The sequence below is a fragment of the Ctenocephalides felis genome, unplaced genomic scaffold (genome assembly GCF_003426905.1).
Source record: "Ctenocephalides felis isolate EL2017-DRISC unplaced genomic scaffold, ASM342690v1 CF-g0.4_SCAFFOLD_01886, whole genome shotgun sequence".
Classification (NCBI taxonomy): domain Eukaryota; kingdom Metazoa; phylum Arthropoda; class Insecta; order Siphonaptera; family Pulicidae; genus Ctenocephalides; species Ctenocephalides felis.
The window spans coordinates 22424594-22444479 of record NW_020538040.1 but is presented as its reverse complement, the minus strand read 5'-3'; the positions used below and the strand labels follow the sequence as shown (position 1 = coordinate 22444479).

Sequence of the window (19886 nt, the reverse complement as noted above, 5' to 3'; positions counted from 1 at the left end):
AATAATCAGATCTTTTCTTGAAGGATCTGGTTGTTTCTATCTAATTCTATCTAATCGAATCATTATTCTATTATGCATGGGTCATAATTAATAGGCCTTGAATGACATTCGAATGTTTATTAATCGGCACAACAGATGAGCAAACGGACAGCGTCTCGATGCCTGTATCGTACCAACGCACAGTCGTGCGACGTCGCACCGACTTGGTTCCGACCATCCCGTCTCCAAGGGACACCAGCAGCAGTCATCTGCATGGGTCGCGCGGTTCGCTATCGCAGCACCACGGACGCTCATCTGGCGCAGGTAGAGCGTACTCCATGACGCGTCTTGACCAACTAGCCAAACCGCGCACACCTAGACTTTCCCTGTTATCCCCAACATCCCCGCCCAACCAGCCTACATCTCCCAAAGGCAAATCGACCAAGGGCAATAGGTCCAGGAGCATGATGCATCTGGCGGGTGCAGGTCTATCCGTTCCGGGCCACCAGTCCCGCCAGATGACGCGCAAAGTGCACGCTGCCAAAAGCATGACTCAGCTGGCGGTGGCTGGTAATGGGCCGTTGCCGCCGCCGCGAATGACGCGCGCCGAGAGGCTCCGGCGGCAAAGCAAGGAGTCGGCGGTTAACAACGGACCGCAGACTGCTGTCATTGCGAATGGAAGCAGCTCGCCAGGTCAGTATTGTTGTGTGAATTGATAGCATGTAAAATATTTTTTTAATGCGGTACCAATTATAAGATGAAAACCCATACAGCTATCGGATTCTAAAAAAGTAACTCTAAGGCTCTTGGTTTTTGTTGCATAATTGTTGCCACATTTTTGTAATGTTCAATACTATTTTATTGGAAGCTGGAAGTCAACATGAATATATATCAGCAACGAAACTTTTTTTTTAGACGTTTTTTAAATAGCAGACTCTCAACCCAAAGTACAAGATTCTTGTAAAATGTACGGTACGGACAAAATGACATGATGTTTTGATTTTTAATTTTATTTATTTATTTAATGATATTATAATAATTCTCAATTTTTGGTTTATTGACTACCGGTAACATATTTTTTTAATTAAGTAAGAACTATAATAATTTGTTTTATTTTATTAAGAAAAATACAATTTATTACAAAAACCATTATGCCCATATAGTACGGACAAGATGACATGCAATGTAAGAATATACTTAGTAACTAATTTTTAAGACAACAGTTCACAAATACATCGTTTGGTCCTCTGTGGGGCACCAGCATGATCCCAATAGTCTAAGTGCCAGTAAACTATTTGACTAACCTGTTTTCACAAAGCTAGAAATTTTTTAATGATATTTTATCATCGGTCTGTTAAAAAAGTACCATTCTGGCAGTTATTCCGCGGTTGCGTCATCATCCCTTCAATTTTTGAAAATGTCAAAACAAAATTTTTTATAACCTGCTCCCACAAGGCTCAAATTTTGGGGGTGTATTCTTTTAATTGTTCATAAAGTATTTGTAAACAGCCAGCCCAATTTGACGGTTGCAAGGGTCTGCCAGTCGAGTACATAATAGTCACGACTCACAATGGTATGGGCACATTGCCATACATAATCGGCTCCGTCCTTATATTTAAATAATTTATACGCCATTTTTAAGTCTTTTTGAAAACATCCGATATACCAAACTTCAACTTTGTATCACCTTATGGCCGAGGCATCATTGAAAATATGCCATCATTTTCAAACTCAATTTTTGACGTAAACATAAAAGATATCGAGAAAGAAATTACGTGATTCTACTCACATTGGCTTAGACCACATAATGTAAATTGATGCTAAATAATCATTTATTAGCTTTTATTTATTATTATTAGCTAAAAAAGATAAAATAATTTTTCAATTAATGTTTTTGGATAGTGCGTTTAGTTTAATTACTTTCTTATTAGCGTTATTAAGAGATCTTTTAATACTGCAAATATTGTTCAAATCAAATTTGTGGAACACATTGAAAAATTGAACCAACCAGAGCCAGTACACCCGCGCGTAACGCTAATAGTACCCCGGGGACCCTTTGGTTTTTTTTTTTTTTGAAGTAGTCAGAGTAGAAATTAAGGGCCTATCACATTTGACAGGTTTCAATTTTTGTTTTTTGGCCTCGAATGAACTACCCTGTAGTTCTGCCTAAATAGTACCTATCATTTTGTCAATTGTATAAGTATGCTATTTCGCCCTAAAGTGGTAAAAAATGAATAAATGATCAACATTCTACCAAACGCCTCATAATTGCAATAAAAGTGATTGAAGTCCTTAGTCTATAGAATTTGATAAAAATAATTGTAAATAACACTATGGAAGTCCTCAAAAAAACATCACAGAACCATCTTCAAAATAAACTTTTTAAGTCCAGATACAAGTTTGAACTGATTACTGCGACAAGACTGACAATGACGCTCAACATCTGACAGCATTGTGGTTAAGGCTTTCTTTGCGTTATACAATCGCGGAAACGTTATTAAAATTAGCCAATTTTTAAATACTGTGTCATTTTGTCCACATATACCATTTTGTCCGTATTGCCCCTTTAGCTAAAAGGATTTGATGAATAGCAAATTAAATGTATAAAGTCAATCAAAAAAGCACCACTTTTGCCACATCTTATCCAGATTTTTGAATGCTTATGGAATATATGACGACCATTTGATAATGATTACCTTGTCTTCAGCTTCCAATATTATTTCGACATTGATACATTGAACTATTAGTCAGTATTGATAAATATAGCATAAGACCTATATAACACGGAATGTGTTGCAAAAGAGCCCGTGCAAAAACTGCGATTCCTGTCAATGCCATTTTCTCTTCACTGTTTTTAATATGCAAATTGCTAAATTATTGCAACATATTATTTTGTGTCCGGTTTAATCAGCTCAGATATAATAAATTATTTTGAGAGTTTATTTATTTTGGCTTATTAGTAAAATAGCTAACTTTGTTGCAGGCTATGTAACGTTGACAAGAAAAATAAATTAGAATTATTCTTCATATGCATAAAATTATTTTTCCCGATAACGTTACTAATACTTTTACTTGTATATAGCATTGCATGATATACCGAATCAAAATGATATTATATCTAATATATTTTTAATTTTTTACCAGTGTAATTACTAAAAGATTGCGCTTTTAATGCATGAAGCACTACGAAGGATTGCAGCACGATCGAGTTTTTTTTTATTTATTACCTATAACTAATTGATTTTATAATTAGATATCATAATACTGATTGAAAATTAATTAATTTTTTGCCGAACGTGATATTGAGTAATTTATTTGGCATATAGTTTTTGCTTTAAACTAATATCTTTATTCAAACTTGCATAATGCATATGTCACTTTCTATATACACGTGATTTCAAAATTATATTTTTACATAATTAATTATATTATTATTTTTTAATTTTAATCTAAATGTTGCATTTCTTTTAGTAGCCAATTAGATATTTAATGCTTATTTACTCAACAGTAGTTAATAATGCATGTGTGTTCCATTCATCAAATCCTTTGTAGATATTTGTAGTTATAGATAAACACATAATTTAATTAAATCATTATTTATTAATATTTTGGTGTTGGATTAGTTAGAACTGCTTAAGAAGTTGGTTTCAAGACGTTTCGGTTTGTATATGCTGATATTTTTGGTGGATAAATTAAGTCTGCTTCTCAGGTAAGCGATGAAATATTTTATGAGATAATAAAAATTTGTTTTTAGTACTTGTAAACTTGAACGATAAAAAAAGTAAATATTTAAAATTCATTATATTTTGTAGAATTACTAGTACATACTGTTATCTCCAATTTTTCATTCTAAAAAAACGCTTTTGTACTATTTCTTTGAAATGAAATTGAATCTAATTCGTTGAAAGAAAAAAATATTGATGTGTAATTAACAAGATCATATATAATATTTATAATAATGATTTACCACCTGTAATGATTTTTGATATTTTTATTATCTCACGTTAAAAATGTAAATACGATAATAATGATAATAATATAATTATTAATAATAACACCCCTGGTATTGGACTCCATTGGTGAAATATGTGTTTCTTCTAGGTAAAAGGTATTTTATGAAATCCTTGTCATTCATCCTCCTATCTCTCCTTGAACCCATAATCTCATACCAAACAAATAACTATTTGTAAATATATTTATTAATATTATATGTCTGTGCAAATTTAAAATTATAACTATTGTGGTGTGCGGTATAACTTAATTTAAATACCGACACTGTTTCGTTCATGTGTCTGTCTTTATGAATAACGCGCATTAATAATTTAAAAACATGAAATATGAATAATAATGTTTTTGTCATTTGTTAAGTGTTGATTTTTAACCCTTTTGCTACGAGCGTCGTCTATGGACGACATCCGCTTGACGACCTGTCGCTTAGAGACGACGTAAAGTGTGTAGACTTTTGCATTGATATTCATCACTCTGCATTAAATTATTGACAATTATAATTTGTTATTGCGGTTTTTAGTTTTTTAGATGTGTAAATTTAAAATACTTGGGCGGCTTGCTGGCTCGTACAGCTGCGGACTCTTACAGCAAAAGGGTTAAATATTTAAATCGAAATATTAATTATGATCAGATTTTGATGAAAGGAAGAGAAATATTTTCTCATTAATACGAATTAAATGTGAGTTTTGTCGATAGGGTATTTTACTGCTTAGAGCCGTGGTTTCCAATCTGTGGGGCACGACTCTTCAGGGGTCACAAGGTACAAAGACATACAGATGATTTAAAAATACTATTTCCAAAAAAATAACCCAAAATCGTTGAAATGATATGAATAATTATTTTTATGTATATTTTTACATAATATTTTATATTAATTTGTAGCCTGATAAATATAATATCAGTTGAGTATTTATAAAATTAGATTGTTATAAAAATTAAAGGGCGAGCAGCATTATTTTTTTCTAAAATTAGGGAGCCCGGTACGAAAAGATTGGAAACCACTGGCTTAGAGTATGTAGGATTGTACAACTGTTTCATTCGTGTAAATTTTAATTAATCAAGCATTTTGTAACAATAATTCGATAAATATACAAGAACGCTCTACAATTTAATTAGGAGGCCAGTTCTCAGATGAAATTGAAATGATATTGTAATGCTTTATTACGGGTCTATATTCGTATGAGTTGGTAGTAGCAAACTGTCAAAATGCTATGTATTTGATGAGCGTTTAGGCGTTTTACACATGAAAGCTAATTCAGACATTAGAAAGATGCACTTATGATAAAATTGATATTTGACTTTTGTGCGTTTTGTAGGTTAGGTTTTATGTGTAAAACGCCTAATCGCACAGCAAATACATAGTTTTTTGACAGGTCGTTAGTACCAACTCATATGAATATATACCCGCAAAATAGCATCACCATGACATTTTTATTTTATCAGAGAAGGCCAACCCTTGATCTCCTTTGGATCCCAAGGGGCCAACTTTTGATTTTATTCGGATCCTAAGGAAACAACCCTTGATCTAATTTGGATACTATTACATTACATTTCTTGAGGTTGAAGTTTTGATTTTTTCACGAATTATATAACATTTTTTATTATTTATTTAATATTGATTTAAGTTTTATACCTTATTTTTTACCTTCCTTTAAATAGTGTTACTAATGTTGATCCCAAATACCATAAAATTTTTATTAAAAATTTCTGATTAGTATATTTGAAGACCTTTATTATGTTGTGGCAATATCACTGTACCATCAGCAACTTTTAACATCAAATTCTTTGTAAGGACCAAATGTAAAGTAGCTAAAGTAGCTCTTCCTAAGTCATCTAAATCTGAATCATTTCTGTAGTATCGTTTCACATATGATCGTTGTAGCGTATTTTTTTTAAAAAAAAGTGCATCTACTATGTCCATGTTAACCATCATAAGAATCCATGATATTTTATTATCTGTTTTGATAAGATTTATTACCGTTTTGCAAGGAAGGAAAGTGACAGACTTACTGCCGTTACTGCCTATTAACGTTCATATCTGGAGTAAAGCTGTAAATTTATTCTTAGAAAGCGCGGCAAAATATCTAAAACGATTTATTACACATTGACGTAGAAATTAAAGTTTTCTGTTTATGTTCGCCCATTCCTTGAGGCGTAATTAACGATGCCTGTATTTATTACTATTAGATTACGCTCCGCTCAATGATATATTTTATTGCTTATAATTAATTTATTTGTTTACGTTTAGTTGAATTTATGGTTTAAAGATATTAATTTTTAATTCAATGTTTGCTTTATATGATGCATATTAAGCTGTTGCGATAGGTGTATCAAGATAAATGCAATCGACGGAAAATATTTTGTAATAGGAATGAAAGTTTGTTTTATGGACGTGTTTTGACCACATATGGACCACCCGTCCTATTAATAATTTTTCACCACCATCGTGTTAATATTTTTTTTTATAGCAAATGAGTAGATGCAATGATTCAGTAAAAAACACGATAGCTTTTTACTCATAACCTCTTATTAATAAATGTCTAAATTAATTTTTGCAATTTGTTTGTATAAACAATTCTGATGAACTTATTTATAGATTTGTAGTTAAGTAAGAATTTTGTCATTGATGAGATTTTTAATTACAAGATTTTTAGAAGTAATGTTTTATATTTTGATAAATTGCAATGTCAGGAGTTAAAGTTAAATTAAAAAGGAACTAAATGGTTAAAAATTACAAATGTCCCACAACGGTTTTAGTTTGGAGAATTATTAACAATTATTAAGTTATTGAATTATGTTTTTTATATTGCATTCTAGTACTATTTACGTTAAAGGGTGCATCTGGAGCAAACAGATGAAATTTTAGTTTACCAATTAGCATATAATAGAATGTAATATAAATATATTAGGATGGATATTTTAATATGAATATTTTCAATTTTTTTTGTTCCCAGGGGCTCAAATGCCTCCAAATTGATCAAAAAAAATTCTCTGAAAGTTTTAGATCCTAATATTAACTTTAAGATAGTCCGCACTCCAACCAAAGTTTCTTATGGGAATAACTTGGACAAAAATCCATTCGTTTTTTAGAATTTTCTATCTTAGCGACAAGTGAATCAAATATTTGAGAATATCATTGTATTTGCCTATTTTGATCACAAATAAAAATTACAACAAAAATTAGATATATTTTATAAAATAAGTATTTACTTAGGAAGAATATCTCAGAAACTTTGGTTAGAGTGCGGACTATCTTAAAGTTAATATTAAGATTAAAAACTTTCAGAGAATTTTTTTATCAATTTGGAAGCATTTGAGATCCTGGGAGCAAAGAAATTCGAAAATATTCATATCAAGGACAATCCTAATATATATTACATTCTATTATAAGTTAACTGGTGAGCTTAGAATATTTCTGTAATTTTATCTGTTTGCTCCAGATCTACATTTTAACGTAAAAAGTACTATAATGCAAGATAAATATCAAAATTCAACTTAAATATTGTTAATAACCTAATTCATTACTTTTACATTATATTGTAATTCAAGCAATTACAGGATAATTTTAAAATTTTAAATTTTCCAAACAATTTTAAGCACAAATGTCTTCAAAATCAGTTTGAATTTGAAAAAGCTTTAAACACATTCAATGATATGAAAATATTATGGCGTTATTTTTCTCCAAACTTTTAAAATTAGGTTACTTATAGGAACTTAATAAATATTATTTATTCTGGTAAACGTTTTTTTTTTTTAATTTGTCATAACTCATTGAGTTTGTTCTATTCGAGCCCAAACTGTCCAAAAATGACGAATATAAATTTGCAAATCGTCAGTCTAGATGAGTTTTCGTCAACATAGGCTTGGATGCAAAAAAACAATTTTATAACTAATAATAACGTTTATTTAAATAAATAATACTTTAGTTTTTTTATTAATAGGCATACTATACGTCTAAATTCATAACAGTATTTTTGATAAAAATGAAAAAATCATAAGAATAAATGACAAAAATCTATGATAGTAGCTAATTTTTGTAGCTCAAACTTTGAACATCAGTTACTGTCGAACTCGCAGTATCTTAGATATATTTAAGACTATCTGTAGATGTTTTCACAATATGAATTTTACTAATATATTTCTTTATCTATCCCCTTCCTGGTGCAAAAATAGGTTTGCGTTCAGGCGATATAACTCCCAGCTTGAGCGGTTCTTCATCCCGTCCAGGCAGCGCACTGTCCACTCAGAACGCCTCATCAGTAGGAACTGGCACCGTTGTGCGTCGTCCAGCCAGCGCTCCCGCAGACCAAGACCAGCCAGCATCGCTGGAACTGGTGTCAGCGCTGATAATAGCGCCAGCCGACTCGGTAAGTAAAAAAAATATGATGAGAATAATAGGAAAAACTGAGAAATAGTGAAAAATTTAATGTAAGGACATACTGAGATACTAGGAAGGAGATACTGAGGTACTAAAAATATGATAAGAATAATACTGATTGAGAAATAGTAGATTAGATCAGGTCATACTGAGATATTCTTTTAAGTAGGCAATTCATGAATAAATCGTTCGGTTCTCTTGGGGACACCAACATATAACCCTTAATCCCGAAGGGAACATGTCATACATCGTAACCAGGCTCAGAATGAGAAAAAAAGATTTGGAAAGAAATGCAAGATTTTACTTTTTACTGGATTTTTTGGTCTGTTTTTAGAAGTAATTTGAGTGGAATCATCTTTGACAGGTTTCATTTTTCTTGTCATCGAATGAACTACTCTGTCATTTTGTCAAAAAGTGAACAAGTCCTCAAAAACCATGGAAAAACCACTCTCAAAATGAACTTTTGAGGGGGGGGGGGGGAGATATACACGTTTGAAAGGATGACTTTGACAATAAAGCTCAACATCTGAGAGGATTGTTATTGAAGCTTTCTTCATTTTATACAAACATGGAACTATCCAAAAACTAAAACTATCAAATTTTAATTAAAGCTCTGTGCCATCTTTTATCTATTTACCCTAATATCTTCTATTAAATATAGTTCTATTTCCATAATATCTGCATAGGTTATCAGTATTCTTGGGTGATATATATTATTATTTTGTCCATTTCAGGAATTAATGGCGAACGACCAAAATCAACCATAGACAAAGAAGGAGCATCTAAGCCGCCTCTGCCCAAAGTCCACGCAGCTCCACGCAAGTCTGTGCCTTCAAAACCAGAAACTCCGAAGAGAACGATCACTGAAAAAGTATCTCGCCCCAACAGTGTTAAGGTAATTATATAAGAATCCATTTGGCTAGAAGTTTAGTTTTGTACTGTACAACATAAATTTGATGGAAATTAAAAATATCTTTGGATTTACCATCAAATTATGTAATTACTTGGTTTGTAAACATTGCATCTAAATGAGAACATAATTTGGAAGAGTAATATTGGATCAAATGGTACTGTTCCACAACTAGGTCGTTAGATGAATAACTGCTTCTATGAAGTGTATATATACAATGTTCAATATATACCAATGTATATTTATATATAATAATATTCAAGCGTATCTTACGAAATTTTGCGTAATTATTGACGTAATTGACGATAAAGATACGCTGATAAATCTTTAATTACCTGTGATCTAGATTCAATGAAAATGAAGCTAACTGCTCAAGGTGGATCATATATCATTGAAATTATGTGCTATTCGTTAAAATTCCCACGCCACATACTCACTCAATAATAAAAATAAACTAAATGTGACGTAATTCAACGATATATATGAAATAATTGCTAGATTTATATTTACCATGTTAATATTTCATATTTCTATGAAATTAGGTTGTGAACATATACATATAGGCATTTAGAAGGTTGAGGCTTTAGTTTTATTTCTTCTAGTTATTCCCAGATATGGTATTTACAAGAGCCTGATTTATGCGTTGATAATATATGTCAACAGAATAGTTTATGATCAATAAAGTGAAGTCAAGCTTGTGCTAATTTCGTATGTTCGTATTTGATTTATTTTGTCGTTTAGTTATTTAATGGTTCTCATATTCAAGAATTTATAGAAAATATGTTCGATCAGTAATATGCGGTTTATTTGAAGCAGTAATGGATCAAATATCGGAATTAATAACATAAATAGTCCTTAAAGAGTCTGTGGCCATAAATATAATATTTAAGACTATGTATATAAGTTAATTTTTGAATTACAATATGGTGCCCACAAAAATAAAAATATTGCTCGATTTTTTCCACATATATGAAGCACTTCACTTATAATATATTTTACAAATTTCATCTTAAGTTTAATACAATATAGATGAAAATACTAGTTTAACTTACCATAAGTTGTTAATTCATAATGCATAATTTATATCGATTCTTACATAATTTATATCGGCATAATGTCGTATTGACCATAATTCCATTTTTATTCTTTCCTTTCCTTTTTCAGGCTTCACCAAAATTGACACCAAAAGCAACGCCACTCCAATCGCCAGGAGATGGAAGCACCAAATTAGATACTACGATCAGTAAACAGGCGGTGGAAGTGACCAACACTACAATCGTTAAAACAGAAACGATTAATGGTAAAACCGAAGTTTCTGTAGAAGAAGAACAGACTGTCGTCACTACCACACCTTCTGGTGAAGTTTTAACTGAAACAACTTCCAATGTTCAAAATCAAGAGCTGATCGCTCCCGTCAGCGCACCAGCTGACGGTCAAAATGCGATCGCAGCTAATCAAGAAGATGCGGCTAAAGTGGTCGGAGAATCTGTAAAAACAAATGAAGAAGTTAAAATCGCAGAGGTCGAGAAACCTGCAGAAGCTGTTCAGCAGGCAAATGCTGTCGTTGAAGAAAATAATACAATACCAGTCCAGCAGGTTAAGCCAGATGTCGCCAAAACCGAGGAGGTGAAATCTGCTGATGCTCCTGCTCCAGTTGAGAACGGGGACAGCGTCGACATGACTGGTAAGTGATTTTCTTTTTCTTGGCTTGCTTTTTTTCTGATATTTGGCAATTTATATTATACCATTCCGAAGTCATAAATAACAGGATTCATAGAGACGGACTTAGGTAGTGTTAGGTAATAAATTTCAAAGGATCTGGATCAGCTTTCACTTGTTCTATCCGTGCATAACAGTTTTGCATTTAACCAGATAGCTGTGGCGCTCTCATTGAACTGAGTGCACAGTTTTGTGTCGTCAGATTCGAGGTAAACTGTTGTTTTTGAGCTAAATTGACACAACTATTTATGTTATACTGGCATAGCCTCAAAATATTCTAAATATTGAAATCTAAATAGCCAATTGTGGAAGATTTATATGAGTGACGAGTCAATACACAAAATTCTGCATCGTCTTCATGACGAATATAATCGTCAATTTCAGTCAACCGGTTAATTAATGATAATTTTGCAAGATACAGGTACTGGTTAACGATTACAACGAATCATATCATAAATTTTGTGTAGAAAAGCATGAAATAAGAGCCTCGAAGTCAATTTATATAAATTACTTTCTCGTTGAATATATGTTTCCATTTATCAATAATATAGTGTGGTTCGAAACGTGTACAAAATATATCGTTGGCGCGTATACAACTGTGATTATATTAATCTCTATAAGTATTACGGTAGATTAATTTATTCCGAATTTTAATTGCATTTTTATTTACCAACGTCACGTTCTAAATTTAAGCCAAAATGCAGTTATGGTATGAAAAATATTTATTTTTAGACAGGAAAAATAAATTTACGCTCACTTAAATCCAAGATTAATGTGCATTCTCTCTATTACGTATTGTGATAATCCATCCATTCATAATGTTCACAAAAAACGGTGACTTTGAGATTCAGCGATTTTGATTTTTTTGCGTAATAATTTAATAATTCCGCCGTCCTGCGCTAAGTCGTATATCTGAATCGGTCGCCTATATTTTTATAATTAGTTCTGATTCAGTCGTTTTTTCTTGTCGCTGTTTTTTGCACTGTAATTGTGTATATATCTTGTAATTACATCTGCTAGATGGAAGAGATATTATATTATACCTACCAAACGTTCGCTTTGCGTTCGAATCGACTTGGATAATAGACGACTCGCTGGAGGGCAGGGGATATTCGATATTATTTTCTATGAAATATTTTAATCAATACGCCTTAATTATAATTTTAAAACAACTGATGGATCATAATAGTATGTATAAAATTAAGACCAGTCGTAACTCAAAAATTACAACAATTTTATGAGAGCCACTGTCTGGCGCAACGTACAGTCTTTGTTTTATCCCTTTTTCATGAACTTTTGTTCATTTCATATTAGTTTCTTTACTTTTTGCCCCATATCTTCGAATTTTCTGGACCTGCCTCTGCTTAAAACTAATCAGCACGTCTCACCATCAGTAGTAATCGAATGCTTTTTAAATTTTTCAAATCAGTAATCTGTGCTCCCGAAATTGAATAATGAAGAATTGTATCCGCACATACATACATACATACTACCACACACACATACGCACACGCACATACTTCATTTTTTTTCTAAGGTATGCCAAAATGTACAGAAGGTTTGGAACTTAAAGATTAGTAGAAAATTTTATTTTCGATTTTTTGCGATTACTATAACTCACCCTATGGGAAGTTAATTAATTATTTTAGACTATCCAAGAAATTTTTCAAAAATCCGTAGAACCAAACAGGATTATTAATGCAAAATTAATGCAATTACTTATAAATTGTTTTTATAGATTTAACGTCAATATACAATTTCTGTATAATAAATTGCGCGGATTCCTGATTTCTAAGGATTTGTGAATAATAAGTTTCGGAAACATTTTTTGTTCAAGTTGTTTTTTGTTATTGGTTTTCTAAACTAGTACATTTGGTCACATACAACATTTTCTTTTTTTTTTTCTTTATTTTTAAGCACAATTTTTTAGGTCAAGATCAATTCACAATTTTTAAAGTCTATATCTTGTTTAAGTTTAGATACCTTGAAATAAGACAAACTTCTGAATAAGCGCCAAAATTTAAAATCGATATCGGAATATCGATATTGAATATTTAAATCTAGTCAGTCGATAAATTCTGATATCTGAATCGTTATGAAATTTACTAAATTACTTTTGCTTATAGTAGGAGCTGGTTTCGTATGTGACGTATTTATTTGTAAAGTCGGTCAATAAACAAATTTTTTAATTAACACATTTTATAACAACTTAATTTTTTTATTAAATTTTATTATAGATTTATTTGAAATTTTAAGCCACTAAATAACTACGATATAAGATTTTTTTTTACAATGCTCTCATATTTGTCTATATTTTTTCGAAAAAGAAATCAGAAAACTACCAAGTCGTTAGTAACCTTTTTACAAGTGTCGCCTATAGGCGACATCCGCTTTGTGACCTGCGCATACGAGTGTCGTCTATAGACGACATCCAGTGTGTCAAGTTTAACACTCTGAGTTAAGGGGGCGCCCATTAATCACGCGATCCATTTTTTAAGGATTTTTGGACCCCCTCTGTCCCTCGTTAATATTCAAAATTATCCCTCCTCCTCTACCCCCACCAAACATTACGAGATTTTTTTTTAATGTTCGGATTTTTTTTAATAATTACACGTGATATCTTACTGTGTCCCTTTCTCCCCCCAGTGAAATTTCGTGATTTTTTGTCTATTAGTTATCATATGATTGAATGTTACAGTTATGCCCAGCAAAGGCGATTTCCATTTGAAATCATATTGAGATTTTAACTTCAAGTGGAAATTTGACACAGCTCAATGATAGGATACTTTGAATATTGTAGCACAATTAATGAGAAAACATATTATTCTCAAAGTTAATTATTATCAATTAATAAATTCTATTTTTATTATTATTTGAAAAATAAGTTTACCTGATCGTGTTCTAAAAGTTTCATAACTGCCCGCAATAGTTTTACGGTTGTGAACGAGCATTGTGTGTCTGTCCTTGAATTCGGAACTATCTATCCAACAGAGGTACAGACAATTTTTTATTTTAAGTGCATTTGTTTGTTTTATTCTAATTGCAATTTTTTTGATATCAATTAAATCTCTCATAGAAAATCAAAAACCGATTCAGTTCTCCGGTGTCTCTCATACAAATTGCGCGTTAGTTTTGTGTAATCAATAACCGATATTCTAATAATAAGAGTTTTGTTTGGTTAAAGTGAATTCTGTAAATATTAGCAAGTCGCTAATAAAAGCGCGGTATTTTGAATTGTTTTTTTACTGGATACTAAAAATATGGCAAGTATGAATAAATGATTATTTTATGTTAATTAAGTATTCGGACACAAGTTTGTACATAAAATTAGCACTTGAACATAAATTTTTTAACACAATTTTCACACTTTAATTTACCTTTATTAGTAAATGTGTATAAAAATAGTAAATACTAATAAAATTCATGATGTTAAAACCGTTATTATTAACCGAATAATGGCAAATTCTTTTATGCTACTAGTACTGTGTAATTCACTTTTTCAAATAACAAGTTTTTTTAATATTTTTATTATTATTATTCTATACGTTTCGACATATGATATTATGTCAATATCAGCGATTATTGAGCATTAGACAATTACATGTCTACAAGAAACATAATTAGCACTAACTTGTTTTACTCAACTTGACATTAATTATAGATTATCTCTCAGAAAAATGTTATGTAATAATACATTTTGTTTAAATGAAACGTTTCGACAAGATGACAGATAAATTTGTTTTTTATTATATATATGTTATATTCTAACAGATCTATTGAATATGTTCATAGTTTATAATATAAATACGTACCACAAATATTGTTTTATTACCACTTTCACCACGGAAGAGTTTTTATCAGGAGCGACACTGCTATACTAGCTAGCAAGCCGCCCAATTGATAAACAACAAATTTTATGATTTTTCTATCATCAATGATATTATATTCAAATTTTAATTTTCCAGAGAACTATAAATTACTATAAAAAATAGAATTCTCAATAATTTAATACAAAATGGTAAATATTGATGAATATAGTTGACACACTGAATGTCGTCTATAAGCGACATTTGTATACACAGGTCGTCAGGCGACAGGGTTAAAATGTTTTGAAATAGAATAATTAATATTTTTATTTATAAATCGTTTTCTTTATAATATAAATATATGTACAAACATCAAAATCACGAATAATCGCATTCTTACTGTTTTTACTTCTCTTGATGATGATTTATTCTTTGGTTAAAGCTCGAAAACCCTTTAGCTACGAGCGTCGACTATAGGCGACACCCAGTATTTCGAACTTGCTTCGACGTTTATCACTCTGTGTTCAATTATTGAGAATTTTAATATATTTAGAATTTTTAGTTCCTCAGTGTAATTGTGATTTAAATGTTTTGGTATATTTTCATCAATAATTATTGAAAAATTTATGAAATCGCGAATGATCATATTCTTGCTGTTTTACTTCTCTTGATGATGGTTTATTTATTCTCTTCTATAAGCCTTTTTAACCCTTTCGCTACGACGTCGCCTATAGGTGACATCCACCTATCTACTTGTATATCCGGGTGTCGCCTATAGTCGACGTCCAAGTGTTTCGACCTATGCTTCACCATTTTAACTCTATGTTAAATTATTTAGATTCTAATTTATTTAGAATTTTTAGTTCTTCGTGTAATTGTGATTTGATTTTTTTAGTATATTTTTATCAAATCAATGAATATGAAAATATCGAAATTGCGAATGACCACGTTCTTACTGTTTTTATTTCTCTTGATGGTTGGTTTATCTTTGGCTCTTCTCTGAGCTTTTTTAACCTTTTTGCTACGACGTCGCCTATAGTCGGCGTCCAGTGTTTCGACCCGTGCTCCAACACTTACCACTCTTGTTTTAATTATTAAGAATTGTAATTGTTATTGAAATTTTTAGTTTTTTGAAGAGTAGGTAATTAATTTTATATACATTTTTATTAATAATAATTAAAAAATCTTAAAATATGTTATTGTGCCTGGTCTGTTCAGTAGTACTACTAGGCGGCACGCTGTTCCGTACAGCAGTGTCAATTCTGCGGAAAACGCTTTCGTGGGGGGTTAATACTATCTTATAATTAAAAGGGTTAATACTATCTTATAATTAAAAATAGAATTAGAAGAAAAGTATAAATTTTCTAGTAAATGCAAAATTGAGGTGCGTTTTGAGACTTATTTTTATGCACATATTTTTTAAACCTTTGACCAATCTCGATGAAATTTATGTCCTTCGCTCAATAGAATCACCATAACGCTCACTAAATAGTGCCATAAAAATAATAAAAACATCTTCCGAGGTTTAAATCTATAAATTACACAAACAGCCGTCTCTCAACTGTATATAAATCATCAGTTAACACTAAACTTGACTTCTTCTTTTCATATACATTTTATTTATATACAGGAAAAAAACGTACGATTCTTTGATTAAAAAAATACGTTTTATGGTCCTGTTATATTCAAGTTTAAAGACGACTTCCATGTATGGTCTGACAGCATCGGGAAGCTTTCAAAACGCCCACACTTGAGGAGAATTTATCTTATTTTTATTTCATGTCTTAACGTTGTTTTAATTTTATTTTTCTTATCAGATCGTAAGTTCAATAAGATTTCCTACAACGGTACAAATGTATCTTTGCAAATGTTCTTCGTTAATTTTGCCAATAATTTTTAATTAAACCCGTCACAATGCATGGATTTTTTGTGATCGTAACCGGTAAAAATTCTTTGAATTTTACACATGATATGTTAGCACATCAACCAACGGAACAAAGAATTTGTACAAAAATTCTTTTCTTTATAATTTTACTATTATGATTCAATGTCCATTATTTTTTTATAATTATGACGCATCGTTATTATTACTATGGTAAATAATTCTGTGATGAGCGCTCAGGTAGAAAAAGTAGAGAATATATTAATGAGCGTCTAGGTAATTTTGGCATCCGCCATAACAGTTTATAATTAAATCACCTAAAAATTATTTTGAATGTTCTTAATTTTAATTCAAGTTTCGCAAAACAACTCTGTTAGATGACCCAGTTTTATTCATGTCTTTACAATGAATACAAACTAGTTTAAATTTAATTTATTTGGCAAAGTATAGTAGTTTAAATTCGGAGAATTCAAAAAATTATGGTTGAAGAGAAATTTAGTAAATTCAATTATATTTTACCTTTGTTTGATTCTTCTTTTTAAAATTTTTATTATTTTAAATTTTGCTGTGTCTTAACTAGATACTAGATGAACATGTGTATAATATTCGGATGAGCTTTTTAAATCGAAATCTTATTTCATATAAAAATATCATTTATCTGTTAGTTTTTTTAAATTGTTACATTAAAACACTTTCTGAGAATAACTAACAATAATAAATAGAGCTAAGAAAATAAAATATATTGGGTAAAATAACAAAGCAATGACATAAAACTAAGAAAATAAAATATATTCATTTTTTATTTTTATTGAGGTTTTTTCAGAGTTTTCAATAGGATTTATCAAGAGACTTGGCATATTACATTTCATTTAATATTTTGCTGCCCAAAATGAACTTTTTACATTTATTATTTGTTTTTGCAATACTCGGGAGTATTTATTTTCATATCGATTTTATTCTAAGCTAAAAATAGCATTTTGGCACATTCTTGTTCATTAGATAATTGATATCCTAAATATTGATATTCGATATCTTGAATAACAAATTTTATTTGAAAAAAGAAACGTAATTTGTTTTTCGAATGTTTTCCCAATTCGAGCCATGATTTGAACTTATTTCATCACATTTTAAGTAACATTGATGAAGCTATAATTAATAATTCTAATATAACATTGATAATACTTTAGTTAATAATTCTTTAAAGTTACGAATTATGAGCTATTTTCTGAATAAATTGTACTATTTACATTGTAATTTTCAACATTTTGTGCTCTTAGAATTTTGATATTGCAAATATCAAATTTGTTGATTTCTTTCTGTAATATTAAGAATTATTTGAACAATATACATGGAACGTCAGGGAACTTGTAAAATTAATTCAAAAAAATATAAATTTAATGAATTCGACTTATTTGTCATTGGACAATATATCATTTAATGAATTTCATTAAATGAATTTGATATTGTTGGAAAGTATAATGTACCTACATACAATACCCATCATCTTAAGATAATATCTTTATTTTGATAAACAATAAATTTAAAATAAATACAATTTGAAAACGAGGAAATCAAGCAAAGGTAAAATATTAGAACAAAACGAATATTTATTATATTTCTTTCATAGATTTTCGAACTATTTTATAATATTTTGAGTTTTTATAATATTTTATAAAGTTAGGAACTTCATGCTATTTTAGAATTTTGTGCTCACAAGAATTTTGCTGTAGCACATATTAAATTTCGTGGATTCTTTAATATTAGACATTATTAGAGAAGACTACCCGCAAACAATTTTTATGTTCTTGATTATTTATTATTTCTAAACTCCCAGTGAACGATATCTAATGCTGTATTTTTTCTGTACTTACTATATTTTTAATTTTTCGTATGGTGAGTTATAGTAATCGCAAAAAATGGAACAGGAAATTTTTTATATATCTTTAGTTTCAACACTTTCTGAACATTTTGACATTGCTTAGAAAAACATTGATGTATGTATGTGTGTGTGTTTGCATATGTACGGATACAAATTTTTGTCGACGATCGAGCACGGATCAACCGATTTGAATGATTCATAAAACATTCGATTTCTATTGATTGGGAGACGTGCTGATTAATTTTTGGCAAAAGCAGGTCCAGCTGTTGGGGCAAAAATGGCAATTCAGTTTGTGGGAGAACAGAGCGGCCGATTTGAATGATTTAAAAAACATATTATTTGCATTGACGGAAAGCAGAATGACTAATTTGAGGAGGCAGGTCCAGCGGTTTCGGAGATGAAAAAAAGTAAAAAAGGCAAATGATCCTGATAATAATCTATTTCAAAATATTTAAAACAATTGTTATAATCATTGATTATTTTATTTCTGGAATGCTTAATTACGGTACGGGAAGGTCCATCATTTGCCTTGAGGCACGATGCTTGCACCACTAGGTCTAATATAATTTACTAGTTTGTTACTGTATTTCTTTGAATGAACTTAAAAAGTAAAATATTAATTATCAACTATCATTAATTTAATTAGTACAAAGTTGCAACAGTACCACAATCAATCAAACAATTCCATTTGAACTGTATCCATTCCTATGTAATCTAATTTTCAGTTATCATGTATCATAATCACATCGGCCTACATAGACAACATAGCATACAATTAAATTTAAAATTTAGTGAATGCAAAAATCCGTTATATGTGCAAATAGTCGATTTTCCGTAATTGTCTCGTGTATGTACCTATTGTGTCGGTCGTGTTATGTTGTCCGTCGTCGTCCATGAGGCGAATTCGTTCGGTGAAACCGCGAATGTCCTATATTATCATTAATACGGCAAGTTCGCTCATGTGAGACGACAGAAGCGGAAAAACAACGTCACCCGGGCAATCGTACTGCACCTAGGTGAAAACACGGGAAAATGGTAGTAATGGACAGAACTAGTGGTGCATGGCATCGTGCCTTAAGGCAAATTGCTATTTGTTTCTGTACCAAAAATTATTTTTTTAAAAAAGCTGTAAAATTTTCTGCAAACTTTGAAAAAAATTAGATTTTTGAGAATTTTGATTTTTTGAACTTTTTAAATCATTTGCGCTGCGTTAGCTGTATCGAGTAAAATATCGAAGCGCGTAAGCGCCGCGTCGCAGTCTAACGCATAAACATTGGTACGGAAACCCATAGCAATTGTAAATAAAATTTGTCCTTATTATTAAA

The 19886-nt window shown here is 30.6% G+C and overlaps 1 protein-coding gene across 1 annotated transcript; it reads left to right on the top strand.

The window, feature by feature from the left end:
• The first annotated feature begins 527 nt into the window (after positions 1–527).
• LOC113374763 (proteoglycan 4-like) lies at positions 528–11466 on the top strand. The gene is made up of 5 exons (XM_026614734.1): positions 528–672; positions 4081–4087; positions 8161–8354; positions 9100–9260; positions 10440–11466. Exons 1-5 carry the CDS (start codon positions 528–530, stop codon positions 10965–10967), a joined length of 1035 nt encoding a protein of 344 aa, XP_026470519.1. The 3' UTR covers positions 10968–11466.
• Positions 11467–19886: the final 8420 nt, after the last annotated feature.